The following is a 17,756-nucleotide window of genomic DNA, read 5'->3' as shown; positions in this document are numbered from 1 at the left end:
GGCAGTGAAAACTAATACACTGCAACAACAACAACAAAGTAAATGTAAAAATGGTTTTCTTTTGATTCTAGTCCAAATATCTAAAAAAGTTCAACTCCAGAAGCATTTTAGGATAAAATATATATTTTTTTGTTTTCAGAAATACTGAGATGAAATGAAGCGAGTTTTTCCTTAAAACAAGCTCAGTAATCTGCAGTGGGGTGAGGAAAAGTAATGTTAATACTAATATAAGATTATAGATAGATTATAGAATATAGATCTTATATATATATTATTTAATAAATATTTTAAAATTAAGTATTTTAATCTTATTCCAAACCTATAACAACTATTTATTTTACCAGTGGAGTAAGCTAAATAATCTTCTTTTTCCCTTTGATATGAGATTATTTAGAATTTTTTCTATCGGCAGATTATTTTGCTTGTTTTAAGGAAAAACACACCGTTTTAACTTAATAATTCTGGAAACAAAACACTTTTTTACTTGTCTAGAAAAATTAAGAAGCATTTTTAGACATGCAAAAAATCTTGTTTTCAGAAATAACGAGTCAAAAAAATCAAAAACATGATTATTTTGCTTGTTTTAAGGAAAAAATCACTTAATTTTGACTTAATATTTCTGAAAACAAGACCATTTTTTTTTGCTTGTTAACAGAATGCTTATAAGGATATTTTAGATATTAGGACTAAAAATAAGACAAGAAAATCTTAATTTTTTTTACAGTCTCGTTTTTTTTTTTTTTTTTTGGAAATACAAAGTCAAAATGAAGTGAGTTTTTCCTTAAAACAAGCTAAATAATCTGCAGTGGGGCGAGGAAAAGTAACGTTAATACTTATATAAGATTATAGAATATAGATCTAGATAACAAATATTTTAAGATTAAGTATTTTAATCTTATTTCAAACCTAAAACAAGACTATTTATTTTACCAGTGGAGTAAGCTAAATAATCTTGTTTTTCCCTTTGATATGAGAATTTTTTTCTATCGGCAGATTATTTTGCTTGTTTTAAGGAAAAACACACCGTTTTAACTTAATATTTCTGGAAACAAAACACTTTTTTTCTTATCTAGAAAAATCAAGAAGCATTTTTAGACATCCAAAAAATCTTGTTTTCAGGAATAACGAGTCAAAAAATCAAAAACATGATTATTTTGCTTGTTTTAAGGAAAAAAATCACTTAATTTTGACTTAATATTTCTGAACACAAGTCAATTTTTTGCCTGTATATTTGGACTAAAAATAAGACAAGAAAATCATTTTTTTTTTTTAAGTGTCGTCTTGTTTTCAGAAATACAAAGTCAAAATGAAGTGAGTTTTTCCTTAAAATAAGCTAAACAATCTGCCAATGTGGTCAGCAAAACCACTTTATTACTAAGTAAAAACAAGATTATTACTTATTTCCCCTATTGGCAGATTATTGAGCTTGTTTGAAGGAAAAACTCACTTCATTTTGACCTATTATTTCTAAAAACAACACAGTATTTTCTGCTTGTCTAGCAAATGCTTCTTTATTAAGGGATTTTTAGATATCTGGAATAGAAACAAGACAAAAACTTGAAGTAATACACATTTTTGCAGTGTACGTGGTGCATTATGGGGCAAAAAAAATATCAGCAGGTGGTTTGTGGGAAAACACTGGACATGTAAGACAAATCTAAAGCATCATCTTCTGAGAGATGGAGGAAAAGAGCAGACAGAAGGACTACCTCAATGGCAAAACCAGTCTAGTCCTCACCAAAACCAACAAGTGGATCATTCACAGCACTGAATGAGGACTAAATGTGACGACTGAACACACACGAGACTGCTTCAGATCTCAGTCTCCTTTTAACTTTTCTTATTTAAAGTTTTTGTCTTGTATCTAGCACAAATATATCTATATTTAAATCAACAAGCAAAAATATGGTCTGGTTTTAAGAAGTCAGAATGAAGTTTTTCCATCAAACAAGCTCAATAATCTGCCAATAGGGGAAATAAGTAGTAATTTTGTTTTTACTTTGTAATAAAGCTATTTTGCTTATTACATTGGCAGATTATTGAGCTTGTTTTAATGAGAAACTCACTTCATTATGACTTTATATTTCTGAAAACAGGACGACACTAAGTTTTTCTTACTTAGATTTTTTTTTGTCTTGTTTTTAATGTAAAAATCCTTAAAAGCATTTTGTAGACAAGCAAAAAAAAACGATGGTCTTATTCTTAGAAATAATAAGTAAGTTTTCCTTAAAATAAGCAAAATAATCTTGGTTTTGCCTTTAGACATAAGATTATTTAGCTTGTTTTAAGGAACTCGCAGTAATCTTGACATTATTTCTTAAAACAAGAACATGACTGGATGTGTTCATCTTTAGATTCATAACACTGGTTACACTGCAAAAAATGCTTTTCTTACTTAGATTTTTCGACTTATTTCTAGTCCAAATATCTAAAAACTCTTAAATCAAGAAGAATTTTCTAGACAAGCAAAACATATTGTCTTGTTTTAAGAAATAATATCCCAATATTAATGGAGTTTTTCCTTAAAACAAGCAAAATAATCTGCCAATGGGGTAAGCAAAATAATATTATGTCAAAAGGAAAAACAAGATTATTTTGCTTACCCCATTGGCAGATTATTTTGCTTGTTTCTTAATATTGGGATATTATTTCTTAAAACAAGACAGTATGTTTTGCTCGTCTAGAAAATTCCTCTTGATTTAAGAGTTTTTAGATATTTGGACTAGAAACCAGTCGAAAAATCTAAGTAAGAAAAGCATTTTTTGCAGTGTACTGGTGGTTTTGTTGGTGTTTTTAAATCAATCATTAATTGAACTCCTCAATAATATTCAAATCTGAAGTGTTTTGCTTGTCCAGAAAAAGCTTCTTGATTTAAGAGTATTCATATATTTGGACTAGACACCAGACAAATCGAAGTAAGAAAAGCTGTGTGTTTTCATTCTCTCGACTAATTCAGAAAATGCTCCTTGATTTAAGAGCTTTTAGATAGAAGATAAATACTGTAAGTCGGAAAAGCACTGTTTGCAGTGTCACAGCAGGCCCGTCCACAGGTTATAGCAGGCCGTGTTGATGACCGACTCTAGATGATGGTACATGGAGACCAGTTGCGGTGGAGGACTGCTGCTCGACTGCGTCTGCGCTGGCAACGGCTCCCGGAAAACCACCTTCAGACTCTGGAGGAAAGAGATGAGACCTTGTGCATGAAGTCAAAACTAACCATATGATTTGGTTAGCTCACATTGCTAGCTTTGTGGTGAACAACAGATTAAAACTCACAGTTTTTCCAGCTTGTGTGTCCAGGAAGACGAGCACAAAACAGTCTGTGAACTTCTGGTTGAGGACGGCCTGGAGAAAGGAGAGAGTTTAGACTCAAACTAAAAACTATAAAGCCGTCACCCTCACATGTTCATCTTTAAATAAAACTCTGATCTTCACAATCCACTGAACCCAGATTAACCTGAAGAAAACAAAAGAAGGCCCTGTTTCTTTAAATATGCAGGTGAAATCATCATCATCAGTTCAGGAATCAGCAGAAACCCACATCACCACCAATTACTGACTGAAGGATGAAGAGATGGAGCTCAATTGTCATCTGGTTCTCCTCTATTCATGCTAATTGTGGTTTGTTTGTCCCACAGGACAGCCAAGGTCAAGAAACACTCATTCTCATATTAAGCATGAGCTCTTTTCCCTGAGTGTCTGAAATGGTTGGATCAGGGATCAAAACTCTCTCTCTCTAAACCCCGCCTTTCTGAAAGCCTGCTCTGATTGGTCAGATGGTTTTGTTCTGCTTTTATTGGTCAAATTACCCTACTCTGAGCAGTCTGATGGCTCTGCTTTGATTGGTCAGATGGCTGTGCTCTCTTCTGACTGCTCAATTCTACTTTCAGTTCTACTGTGATTGGTCAGATGTCTCTAACTTTGCTTTGATTGGTCAGATGGCTGTGCTCTCTTCTGAATGGTCAGGTGCCACTGCTCTGATTGGTCAAATAGCTCTTTATTCTGCTGTCATTGGTCAGATGGTTCCGCTCTGCTTTGATTGGTCAGATGATTCTGCTCTGACTGATCAGGTGGCTCAGCTCTGATTGGTCCAAATGGCTGTGTGCTATTCTGACTAATCCGATGTCTCTGCTCCTATTGGTCAGATAGCTCTATTCTACTCTGCTTGTTCAGATGTTTCCATTCTACTCTGGGTCTACACTGCTTTGATTGGTCCAGATGACTGTACTCTCTTCTGATTAAACAGATGTCTCTGCTCTGGATCGTCAGATAATTCTGCTCTTCTCTGATTGATCAAATGTCTCTACTTTGCTTTAATTGGTCAGATGGCTGTGCTCTCTTCTGATTGATCTGATTGGTCAGATGGTTCCGCTCTTCTCTGATTGGTCAGATGGTTCCGCTCTGCTCTGATGGTCAGATGGTTCCACTCTGATGTGATTGGTCAGATGGCTATGCTCTCTTCTGACTGGTCAGGTGTCTTGGCTCTGATTGGTCAGATAGCTCTATTCTACTCAGTCAAATGGTTTCACTCTACTCTAATTGGTCAGGTGGGTCTACTCTGCTCTGATTGGTCAGATGTCTCTACTTTGCTTTAATTGGTCACTTGACTGTGTTCTCTACTGACTATACAGATGTCTCTGCTCTGATTGGTCAGATACCTTTATTCTACTCTGATTGGTCAGATGGTTCCACTCCGCTCTGATTGGTAAGATGTCTCTGCTCTGATTGGTCAGATAGCTTTATTCTACTGATTGGTCAGATAGCTTTATTCTACTCTGATTGGTCAGATAGCTTTATTCTACTGTAATTGGTCAGATGATTCCACTCTGTTTTGATTGGTAAGATGTCTCTGCTTTAATTGGTCAGAGTCTTTTATGACTGGTCAGGTATCTTGGCTCAGATTAGTCAGAAAGCTCCATTCTACTCTGAATTGTCAGATGCTTCTACTCTGCTCTGATTGGTCAAATGTCTTTACTGTTGTTTGATTAGTAAGTGGGCTGTGCTCTCTACTGACTGGTCAGGTGTCCCATCTCTGATTGGTCAGATAGTTCCACTCTGTTCTGATTGGTCAACCCAATTCAGACACATTGTGTCAACCCTATTCAGACACGTTACGTCTCGTAACAGTTACAACATCAATGGTGGACTACGTGTAAGGTTTGTGCGCATGCTCTTAGGTTAGTCTTCCCCATTGACAGTGCATCTCTGTACACCACAAACTGCTCTGCACAATAGGTTTTAGCCCTGTTGGTTTGTGCAGGAACTAAATCTGGAATCATAGGCGACACATTTTATGCAGATCGGGTTCACTTGCTTCTTTTTCATCTAGACTTTGATGCACATTGAGCACCTTTCACATTCGCAAACAGCTGCATTACTCACTACAGGAAAGGTCATATGTGAAAAAGCTTAATGGGGCACTTTAGCTGGAACCCAGTCACTGATGTCTCATAATGCACCACGGATGACCACGTGTTTCAGTGGCCTCAAGTAATCAAGTTCAAAGTCCTTCATGGGAATAATGATGTAAGAGCACTTTACCATCAGCACTTCTGGCCTGTTAATGTACTGTACTGCACTACTGTATGACAGACCAGCACCACTCCTGCTGACTTCACAAACAAACCCACAACAACATGGAATAAAGAACAGTTTAAAGGGGTAGTTCACCCCAAAAATGAAAATTTACTCATGCGTATTCTCCGTCAAGTGGTTACAAACCTTTAAGAGTGTCTAATGGACACAAAAGAAGATATTTTGAAGAATGCTGTAACCTGTCACCATTGACTTACATAGTAAGAAAAACAAAAATACTATGGAAGGCAATGGTTACAAGTTTCCAGCTTTCTTCAAAATATATTTTTTAGTGTTCAGAGTAAAGACAGTCTTAAAGGTTTAACAGAAAAGAAGATATTTTGAAGAATGCTGCAAACCTGTCACCATTGCCTTCCATAGTATTTTTGTTTTTCTTACTATGGAAGTCAATGGTTACAGGTTTCCAGATTTCTTCAAAATATCTTGTTTAGTGTTCAACAGAGTAAAGAAACTCATAAAGGTTTAACACAAAAGATATTTTGAAGAATGCTGCAAACCTGTCACCATTGACTTCCATAGTAGGACAAACAAAATTATATGGAAGTCAATGGTGACAGGTTTCCAGCTTTTCTCAAAATATATTAATTTTGTTCAACAGAGTAAAAGGTTAACACAAAAGAAGATATTTTGAAGAATGCTAAAAAACCTGTCAACATTGACTTCCATTATAGATAAACTAAATACTATGGAAGTCAATGGTGACAGGTTTCCAGCTTCAACAGAGGTTTAAAGTTTAGAAACACTTCCGGGTGAGTAAATAGTGATTTCTCTGGTGAACTAGCCCTTTGAATGTAGCCTCGGTGAACTTAAAGGGTCTTTAAAACACCAGAAAACTGTTCCAACTCCAAATATTCAACAATACTGTACATCTAAAACTCGGTTGGTAGTAAGTCTGAGTCTCTTACCAGATACTGTACGCCGCTGTCATCTTTAAAATGCCTGCAGTTTTGTGGGAAACGCGAGAGCAGAACTTTGATGAGACTCTGATACCAGGCGGGACTCATGTTCAGAAAGCAGTCCTGCAAAAACATAAACACAAGAAACTCATGTGGGTTTAGCAATGATACGAGGGTTAGAAAATCACAACTAAAAATAATTTCACACTTTTATTGAGAATTATGTGTAATCCCACTTCATATTAGCCTTAACTACTACTTACTTAGTAAATTGTACTTATTGTGATTATAATGTGCTGCACAACACTTATGAGGCTGGGTTTCGTGGTATGGGTAGGTTTAAGGGTGGGTTAAGGTGTAAGGGATGAATTTTTAAAAAATGTCTGATGGTAAATCATACTAAACGTTTACTATTTTAGGTCCTTTCGGATTACTTAAATTATTTACTAAATGCCAGAATAATAAGAGAATTTTTTTTATGTGAGAATTTTTTATTAATTTTTTAGACAGTCAAAAGTTTACAAACATTTTCTTGGTATTTTGTAGCTTTGCTTTTAAACTGTATAACTTTGGTCAAATGTTTTAGGTGTCCTTCTACAAGCTTCTCACAATAGTTTGCAGGAATTTTGTCCCATTCCTCCTGACAGAACTGGTGTAACTGAGTCAGATGTGTAGGCTGTCTTGCTCGCACAAGCTTTTTAAACTCTGCCCACACATTTCCTATAGGATTGAGGTCAGGGCTTTGTGATGGCCACTCTAAAACAACGGTTCTGTGCCTTTTTATACAGTATATGTAAACTTCTGCTTTCAACTTTAAATGTAACTAAAGAAGAAACTACATGCAGATCATTTTTAAAATATAAGGGCAATGTGAAAACATGTACATAAGTGCACTGTAATGAATTATAAATTTAAATGTAACAATATAAAGTGGGAACTTATTTTTAATTATAATTATAAAAGAGATCTTTTTTTGGCACAGATCTTTGACATTATTATTACTAATTTTACAATAAATCAAGTAGTAATCTCTGCCAGGAAATGATTATCCAAATAAATGGATTTGGCTTTTGAATAAAATGTCAATATCTGTTTTATTTAATGAAAAATATGAATATGACTTCGAAATTTCAGGTTTTGTTAAGTGGATTCACCTGCACGGATTCACCATGAGACTAACAGAAGACACTAGCAAACTAAACATTGTAAATTGCACTTTAAGTTGGACTTTAAAATAAAAACATTTCTATATTCTTATATTTTCACTAAATATTATTTAGTATCGGCGTCACGGTGGCCTAGAGGGTAGCACATTCACTTCACAGCAAGAAGGTTGCTGCTTCAAGTCCAAACACAAGCGCTAAAGGTCGATTGAATAAGCTAAATTGTCCAAAGTGTATGCGTGCGAATGCAAAGAGTGTATCAGTGTTAAAAAACATCTAAACATCTGAAGCGGATCAAAAAAGCTTTTCAACGTTGTCCAAAATCAAGAACGAGTGTTGTTCAGTAGTTTTCGGACAGCTTTGATGAATGGTGACGATCCACTTCAAATGTTGACTACTGTAATTATTTTGGTATTGATTATGGGGCAGCGCAGTGGCTCAGTGGTTAGCACTGTCACCTCATAGCAAGAACCTCGCTGGTTCGAGCCTTGGCTGGGTCAGTTTGCATTTCTCTGTGGAGTTTGCATGTTCTCCTCATGTTGGCAGGGGTATCCTCCGGGTGTTCCGGTTTCCCTCCCAGTCCAAACACAGGCGCTATAGGTCGACTGAATAAGCTAAATTGTCCGTAGTGTATGTGTGCGAATGCAAGAGTGTATCAGTGTTTCTTAGTGATGGGTTGCAGCTGGAAGGGCATGCGCTGAGTAAAACATATGCTGGATAAGTAGGTGGTTCATTCCGCTGTGGCAACCCCTTAATAATAAAGGGACCAAGCTGAAAAGAAAACGAATGAATGATGATTGATTATTCAATATTTACACCTTAATAAAAATCTGCTTGTTAAAAAGCCTTTGAGCTCCTGAAAGCCTGGATCAGCGTATTAGTGTTTAGATCAGATCAGCCTGTGCACCAAAATATTACTATTCAATCAACTAAACAACACCGAAGGAAGGCAGCGCTCACACTCAGGTGAAACTGTTAGTCATTTGCAGCAGGTTTGTGTGGGCCTGCTGTGACAGTAAGAGCACATCTCTACTTGGTCACGAGTATGGCTTTGACAGCAGTATATATCATCCCAGCGCTCACATTAGCAGTAGCAGTTGTGGCAGAGGAGCAGCCGAATGCTAGAATTGACTGAGCACTTCTGTGTGTGTGAAGGGAATACAGAAGCAAACGCCGCATGAACAGATCAGCAATCAAACGCCATTGAGATGCAGGTTTGGAAAGACCATCTGATCCTGTCACGTATGGGTGGAGGAACACAGAAGCTCAGGCTAAAAAACATCTTAATCATGCTGGAGTCAACATCTGAAGCGGATCAATAAAGCTTTTCAACGTTGTCCAAAAACAAGAACGAGCGTTGTTCATTAGTTTTAGGACAGCTTTGATGAATGGTGACAATCCACTTCAAATGTTGACTACTGTAATTGTTTTGGTATTGTAAAAGTGATTATGGGGTGGCTCAGTGGTTAGCACTGTCACCTCACAGCAAGAAGCTCGCTGGTTTGAGCCTTGGCAGGGTCAGTTTGCATTTCTGTGTGGAGTTTGCATGTTCTCCTCAAGTTGGCATGGGTTTCCTCCGGGTGCTTCGGTTTCCCTCCCAGTCCAAACATATGCGCTATAGGGGAATTAAATGTGTATGCGTGTGAATGAGTGTGTATGGGTGTTTCCCAGTACTGGGTTGCAGCCGGAAGGGCATTCGCTGTGTAAAACGTATGCTGTAAAAGTTGGCGGTTCATTCCGCTGTGGCGACCCCTAAAGAATAAAGGTACTAAGCAGAAAGAAAATGAATGAATGAGTTTTCCTCAATTTCAGAAGCCAAACATAGCTGTGCTGTCTGAAACACAGTGATGTGTGTTGCATTTCCAGTCTTTCCTGCCTGCTGTGTAATCAGATCACTAACAGCAGCCGTTAGGAACGCAATGTAATATTACAGGGCTGATTTCCTGTGCTAATCAGCTGATGTTTATTGTGATGTGGTGATGAGGAGGGCGCAAGTTTTCCACACGGAGCGCAGCATTAGCATGTTTGTTGTCAGGCACATATTCAACACAGAGCCTGAATAAACGCAATACATGCAAACACGCAGTTTTCTAGTGGTTTCCTATAGACTAAAGAGAGTGTCGGCAGGGTTTCTGATCCTACTCTCATTTCTCTTTATATGTTTTGTATCAATCACTCATTCATTTATTTTCATTTTGGCTTAGTCCTTTAATTAATCCAGGGTTGCCACATCGGAATGAACCGCTAACTTATCCAGCATATGTTTTATACAGCGAATGCCCTTCCAGCTGCAACCCATCACTGGAAAACACCCATACATTTCTATTCACTACGGACAGTTTAGCTTACCCAATTCACCTGTACCGCATGTGTTTGGACTGTGGGGGAAACGGGAGCACCCGGAGGAAACCCACGCCAACATGAGGAGGACATGCAAACTCCACACAGAAATGCCAACTGGCCCAGTCAAGGCTCGAACCAGCGACCTTTTTGCTGTTAGGTGAGAGCGCTACCCGCTGCGCCTTTATGTTTTGTAACAGCAACAAGTAAATAATAATAATAATAATAATAATGATAATAATAACAATTATAATAATAATAAATGTAAAAATCACAATTTTGTTTTTCAATTTGAGAAGTATTAAATTTAAAGTATTTTATTACTACTTTAATTAGAAAATAAATTTTAATCCTCAAAAATATGAGGCTTTGTTTTTCCAAATTTCACATGCAACTCTCAAGACATAATATATTTTCCCCCGAAAACAATAATAATAAAAAATAATAAAAAATTATTGTACATAAAAAATATTAAATAATAAACGTAAAGATTTAGATTTTTTTCTTATTTCTATTCCTTCATTTTCTTATTTCTTTAATTCATGGAAAATGCAAGTTCTAAATAAGGGCAAACTAGACTAAAAGGGCTTACTAGGGCAAATCTACAACATAAATATAAAATATTATAATATAGTGAAACAAAATAATATATATTTCTTGAGCTTGAGCTATATCTTTTTGCTATAATTAATACAAGAAATTACACCGTTCATTCCTTAATGAATCTATCTATCTATCTATCTATCTATCTATCTATCTATCTATCTATCTATCTATCTATCTATCTATCTATCTATCTATCTATCTATCTATCTATCTATCTATCTATCTATCTATCGTTCATCCATCCATCCATCCATCCTTCTTTCCATCCATCATTACATTGTTTCATTTATCCATCCATCCATCCGTCCGTCCGTCCATCCGTCCGTCCGTCCGTCCGTCCGTCCGTCCGTCCGTCCGTCCGTCCGTCCGTCTATCTATCTATCTATCTATCTATCTATCTATCTATCTATCTATCTATCTATCTATCTATCTATCTATCTATCTATCTATCGTTGTATCTATTCGTCTATCTATTCATATATCTATCCGTCTATCTATCCATCCATCCATCCATATTTTTGTGTGTGTTAATACCAGTTGTGGGTCGATCTCTCCCACTGAGCGGCTCTGCACGGCGTCCAGCAGCTCCTCCAGCTCCGCGAAGGTCAGTTTGCTGAGTTTGAGCTTGTCCAGAGCAAGGTGTTCCCCGTGGAAGAGTCTCCTCCAAAGGTTATCCCGGCGGCAGTGAGCCATGGCCTGCTCCACGCTGCCCTGGATCTGCCGGCGCGCAGACGACACCTCAGAGCTGAGCAGAGGGAACAGCGGACACAGGTAGAAGTGTGCGTCTGCGTCTGCATCTGCATCTGTGGGCTCAGAGTCACTGGTGTCCTCCCACAGCTCCAGCTCAGGCTCCGGCGTCTCAGAGCGCTCCGCTGGCGTGCGGCCACTGGACTCTCCGGCCTCACGGTGGATCGGAGGGAGCTTCTTGAATCTGCGCATGTCTGCGGTCAGACGAGGGAAGAGCTCGCGCTGACTTGTCATGATCACGTAAAAGCGCAACCTGAGAACAGCACAGAAATGCATGCAGGAAACATCAGAAGACTTAGCGGAGTGTTAAATTGTTATGCATTTTGGAATACCTCAAAACATCAAAATATTAGGCAATTCTGAGTATGCCTCACACAGGTGAGTGGGCTTGACAAACCACATGTAGAAAACTAAGGTTGTCTCGACACTGGAATTCGATACCAATCAGTACTGAAATTTTAAAAGCGTCCAATTCCCGCGAACATTTGGGCGATGTGAAGCACGTTCTTAAACACACTGGACTGTTTCAAAGTCACGTCGATCAGCTGGTTTGTCTGTAAGCTGACATACGAGTGATCCGCTGATGAATCACGGCTTTAAAACACTCCAGTGTTCCTCTATTTGTGGTTACACTCAGTAAACAGCGGTGAGTTCGGTGAACCGATGACCTTCACGGCCAATCACAGTCATTTCTGTTGAGCATGTGAACACAATGGCAAATCAGCGATGTTTAAGAACGCGCTCAACATCGCTCAAATGTTTGCGGGAAATGGACGCTTTTCCAGTATCGAGACAGCCCCATAGAAAACACACTCTATGCACCAGACACTTTCTTACTGTATCCCTCTAGAAAAAAAATATTGTGGATTTCTGAGTGTGTCTCACACAGGTAAGTGGGCTTGACAAACCACCTGTAGAAATACTCTTCTAACGATATGAACCAGACACTTTTCTTAAACTCCATCATATAACAACTCAACAAGGAAAACAATGTTTACTTGTCAATCAAGTTGACCTACTTGTTTTCTTCGACCTTAAATACCTCCTTTGCACAAAACATTGCCCAGTATTGTTTTTTTTTTTTTTTTTTTTAATGTAAAGTTCTTGAATAGTCTGTCTTAGGTTTAGTGTATAGTTACCCATTTGGAGTATATGTATAAGTAGATCACCGCTGTAGTATATCAGTTATGTATAGGTTTTAATATGTCCATTGTCCAAATGTTTATTTATGCATTTATGTAATATTTTTAATTTACACAATATTTATGTTATAATTAACTGTATTATTATATTGTTATAATAGGAAATTATAATTATAAATTATTTGTAATTCATTATTATTATTGTTAGTATTAGTGTTATTATTATTAAATAATAATAATAATAATAATAATAATAATAATAATAATAATAATAATAATAATAGTAATATTATAATTATTATTATTAATAATGATAATAATAATAATTTAAATAATATTGTTATTATTTTCTTCATTCTTTTATATGACATTTTACCTGCTTTTATGTTTTTTTCGCATTTTTATTATTTGTTTTTATTTTTATTTTACTTGTTTCTTTTATTCTTGTTTATGTAAAGCACTTTGAATTGCCACTGTGTATGAAATGTGCTATATAAATAAACTTGCCTTGCCTTATTATTAGTAATAATATTATTAATATTAATAAAAATAATTATATAATAATAATAATGGCGACGCGGTGGTGCAGTAGGTAGTGCTGTCACCTCACAGCAAAAAGGTCACTGGTTCGAGCCTCGGCTGGGTCAGTTGGCATTTCTGTGTGGAGTTTGCATGTTCTCCCTGTGTTCGCATGGGTTTCCTCCGGGTGCTCCGGTTTCCCCCACAAGTCCAAAGACATGCGGTACAGGTGAATTGGCTAGGCTAAATTGTCCATAGTGTATGTGTGTGAATGGGTGTGTATGGATGTTTCCCAGTGTTGGGTTGAGGCCGGAAGGGCATCCGCTGTGTAAAAACAAATGTTGGATGAGTTGGAAGCTCATTCCGCTGTGGCGACCCCAGATTATTAGGGACTAAGCCGAAAAGAAATTGAATGAAATATAATAATGATGATGCCAGAGGTAATTTTGTCTATTTTATATTTAATATTACAATATTTTACAACAAAAATGTGTGAACAAGCTCCATCTAAACAACCCAGGCTATATCATGTCTCTCTGATTACTCAGTTTATTGATTGTTGTATATGTAACCGTCATTATGAAATCATCATTATTGACTACTGTAGCCCCAGTATGTAGAGATACACTAATGCTGTGCTGTATTGTGTGTATGTGTGTGCATCCTGTACCTGAGCAGGTGTCTCTCTCCTTCAGTCTGCTCCTCAAATGGAGCTGCATTATGACACACCAGCAGAGACACGTCAAAATCATCATGATGACGTAAACCCTCCAGATCTTTAAACGAGCCAGAGCTAAACGAGAAGCAGAAGTGGTAATGAGCAGCTTAAACTGATGCTGTATTTAAAATGGACCCCTATAGTGGAATAATTTTCATGTACAGTCGTTGTTTATAGAGCAAGCAGTTTGACCGTCTATTATTCCTGGTCATTTCGCCCATAGTAAACTGAATAGGAAGTTCTAAAACCATCACGAAAAACGAGTGCACTTCCACATCGCAGACTAAGGTCAATAGAGGATGACTTTGTATACAGACTAACAGTGGAGTGAGGAAAACACACCTGTTCCAGAGAGCAACGAGCGCATACTCATGCAGATCTGCACTTGGCGCCCCCTTCCTGTTCTCAGAGGACACTGCAGCCTTGGACATGCGTAGCGGCTTCATGCCGTAAGTCCCAGCGTGATCAGTGATATAGTTGTACAGCTGATGAGCCGTGATCATCCCTGTCGATATCGAGAAACTCCCTGGTGCACATATTAAAAAAGTGAGCTGAATTAGTTTTTTTATTCATTTATTTATATTTATTATTATTTAAATTATATATATATATATATATATATATATATATATATATATATATATATATATATATATATATATATATATATATATATATATATACATATATACATATATATATATATATACGTATATATATATATACATATATATATATATATACATATATATATATATATATATATACATATATACATATATATATATATATACATATATATACATATATATATATATATATACATATATATATATATATATATATATACATATACATACATATATATATATATATATATATATATATATATATATATATATACATATACATATACATACATATATATATATATATATATATATATATATATATATATATATATATATATATATATATATATATATATATATACATACATACATACATACATACATATATATATATATATATATGTATGTATGTATGTATGTATGTATGTATGTATGTATGTATGAAGAGTTTCGTTGCAAAACAAGTTATATTTTGGAAAATGTTGGTTATTTGACATTTTTATTTAAGACATCAACAGTCAAGGTTATTTACAATTTTTGTACATTAAACTATCACTTGAGCCAGGAACACAATATTCTTCAAATCCAGGATATTTTTTATTTAATTTTATGTCCATAAATAGTTCATAAATAAGTCAAAAACCATGCCAAAATGAAACACATCAATCTTAACATTGTCAAACATCTTAAATCGGTTAAAAAACTATACATCAAATATATGGAATAATAGATACAAAGATTGATTATTAATAATAAGATTCTGAGTTAGATTTGGCCAGAGTGTACACAAAACAACACAACACAACTTTTTATTTTTTGCAAAACGCTATATCCACCTTATGCCGAATTCAGACTGCATGATTTTCAAAGTAGTCGTTTCACAGATGTTTTCACACTGCATGATTATCAGGGGTCTGTTCTTCGTACCTCGCTTAAATGATCTAAGATGATTTGGCAGATCCTGGATCTTTTAATCTTGATAACTGATCTCTCGCTAATTTGGTTCTTCAAACAAGTTCGCGAATCAGATTAAAATGTCTGGATGAACTGATCTGAGATCGCTGCGTGTGTTGTGAAGGACAGATCTATCGATCCTCGAAATCATGATCAGCAATGCAGCGATTGGCTGACAGCACAGCAGCGTAATGACATCATCTGATTAATATTCAATTATCCATGTGAGCGAAATTACATCAAATTAGCAGTAAACGGCTTGTTAAATATGACACGCAAGAACTTTCCACATTTGTTGGGAGCTGCAGGCTTTACACTTTCATGTGTCAAGACAAGAGTATTCATCATGTATTTCAATGCAAATCAATGTATTTAGTTCTACATTTAGAAAAGATTTTCTTTATTATTGTAGCCGTTTTTTAATCGGTGTAAAGAATAACTGGTTGTTTACAAAAGCATTTTCGTATTGGTAAAGGCGTCTGCAACTTTTGTGAAGCATCAAATCACTGGCATATTAACTATCAAAACATGTTTATGACTGCTGACATGTATTATTGCTTTACAAAAGTGACATATTGTGCATTTCTATTATACACAATTTGTACTAAAGCGATCTAAAAAGTTAATATCAATAAGTTTTCTCTTTGCACCAGGTGGCAGTCTTTGTACTTTCATTTCGAGAGTGCAGATTGTATAGCCTACGTTTTATTAATATGTATAACTTAATTTATTTTATTAATGACTATAACTTTATATATATAGTTAAAAAATATGTACCATTTTCCCAAGTGTATATAACTACTACTGTAAGAAAATATCAGAATTCGGAACATACTTTCTGTATTATCTTTGCTTGAACTGAGCCGATCTAATCCTGTTTATATGAATTGAACCTGCTCCCGATCAGGTTTGACCTAGCAGAACTGTTGCTATGACAACAACTCTCGGATCAGCTTTGAAGAACGAAACGATCCTGGATCGTGTCAAATCGTCAATATCCAAATCCATCTAACTGAGTAATCCACGTACGAAGAACGGACCCCTGGGCTAGCGTTTTGTTGTTGCTTTGTTTATGCCGAGTTCAGACTCCATGATTCTAGCCCCGATTTTGCAAGACGGATCAACGTCAGGGGCTTTCACATTGCATGACTTTACAATAGGAAGAATCGCCAACAACTTCGTCCAAACTACAGTACGTCTGACAGCCAAAAACACTGAAGAGCAAATCAAATGATCTGCAGCTTCACAAATAAACAACATTATAAAAGCCAACAAATACAGTTGTCAAAATAATTCGCCCTCTTGTGATTTTTGTTTTCTTTTTAAAATATTTCCCAAATGATGGTGAACAGATTCAGGAAATTTTCACAGTATTTCCTATAATATTTTTTTCTTCTGGAGAAAGTCTTATTTGTTTTATTTAGGCTAGAGTAAAAGCTGTTTTTAATTTTTCTAAATTATTAGCCCCTTTAAACAAGAGTTTTTGGATTGCCTACAGAACAAACCACCGTTATACAATGGCTGATACAATGTTTTGCTGTATCAGAAATGCTCTAAACTGAAGACTATGAGTGGTCAGGCTTTTTCGTTCAGTGCGCCTAAGATATGGAATGGCCTACCCATCAGCATCAGGAATGCTGTTTCTCTGAAATGTTTAAAGAAACTTAAGAAGACTCACATTTTTACCGTTGCTTTTAACTTAGATTGATTATTTTTGTTAATTTTATTATCCAATTGTACTGAGTTGTTCATATTTTATTGTTTTGTTTTTTTAACTGTTTTTATAGTACTGCTTTGTTTGCCTTGTATGCCTGTTAGCGCTTCGAGTCTGAGAAAAGCGCATCATAAATAAAATGTATTGATATTATTATTATTACAATGACATGCCAAATTACTCTAACTTTAACCTAATTAACCTAGCAAAGCCTTGTTGCACTTTAAGCGGAATATTAGTATCTTGAAAAATATCTAGTCAAATATTGTGCTGCAAAAATAAAAGAAATCAGTTCTTAGAAATTAGTAACGTGTTGAAAAAAATCTCTTCGATGATTCGCCCTCCTGTGATTTGGGTTTTCTTTTTTTGATAGTTCCCAAATTATTTTTAACAGATTCAGGAGTTTTTTTACAGTATTTCCTATAATATTTTTTTTCTTCTGGAGAAAGTCTTATTTGTTTTATTTAGGCTAGAGTAAAAATAGCTTTTCATTTTTTAAAACCATTTTAAGGTCAAAATTATTAGCCCCTTCATCCAAGATTTTTTGGAATGTCTACAGAACAAACCACCGTTATACCATGGCTGATACAATGTTTTGCTGTATCAGAAATGCTCTAAACTGAAGACTATGGGTGGTCAGGCTTTTCCGTACAGTGTGCCTAAGATATGGAATGGCCTACCCATCAGCATCAGGAATGCTGTTTCTCTGAAATGTTTAAAGAAACTTAAG

The 17,756-nt window shown here is 35.8% G+C and overlaps 1 protein-coding gene across 20 annotated transcripts in view; it reads right to left on the bottom strand.

Moving 5' to 3' along the window:
- Window positions 1-17,756, bottom strand: part of szt2 (SZT2 subunit of KICSTOR complex) — a 174,765-nt gene that overhangs the window by 266 nt on the left and 156,743 nt on the right. For 14 of the 20 annotated variants that reach the window (XM_073953538.1, XM_073953540.1, XM_073953546.1 and 11 more), the window contains 6 exons: window positions 14,069-14,252; window positions 13,679-13,801; window positions 11,135-11,600; window positions 6,501-6,614; window positions 3,277-3,345; window positions 604-3,173 (listed from right to left, as the gene is read on the bottom strand). In XM_073953538.1, coding sequence (XP_073809639.1) covers window positions 3,030-3,173; window positions 3,277-3,345; window positions 6,501-6,614; window positions 11,135-11,600; window positions 13,679-13,801; window positions 14,069-14,252 — 1,100 coding nt within the window. In that variant the 3' untranslated portion in view covers window positions 604-3,029. Of the gene's footprint in view, window positions 1-603; window positions 3,174-3,276; window positions 3,346-6,500; window positions 6,615-11,134; window positions 11,601-13,678; window positions 13,802-14,068; window positions 14,253-17,156; window positions 17,229-17,756 lie in introns of those variants that run through there. The other 6 variants (XM_073953541.1, XM_073953547.1, XM_073953551.1 and 3 more) reach the window with 2 other exon arrangements.

This window comes from Danio rerio, chromosome 6 (genome assembly GCF_049306965.1).
Source record: "Danio rerio strain Tuebingen ecotype United States chromosome 6, GRCz12tu, whole genome shotgun sequence".
Classification (NCBI taxonomy): domain Eukaryota; kingdom Metazoa; phylum Chordata; class Actinopteri; order Cypriniformes; family Danionidae; genus Danio; species Danio rerio.
The sequence above is the reverse complement of the archived record's forward strand: the minus strand, read 5'-3'. Positions and strand labels throughout refer to the sequence as shown.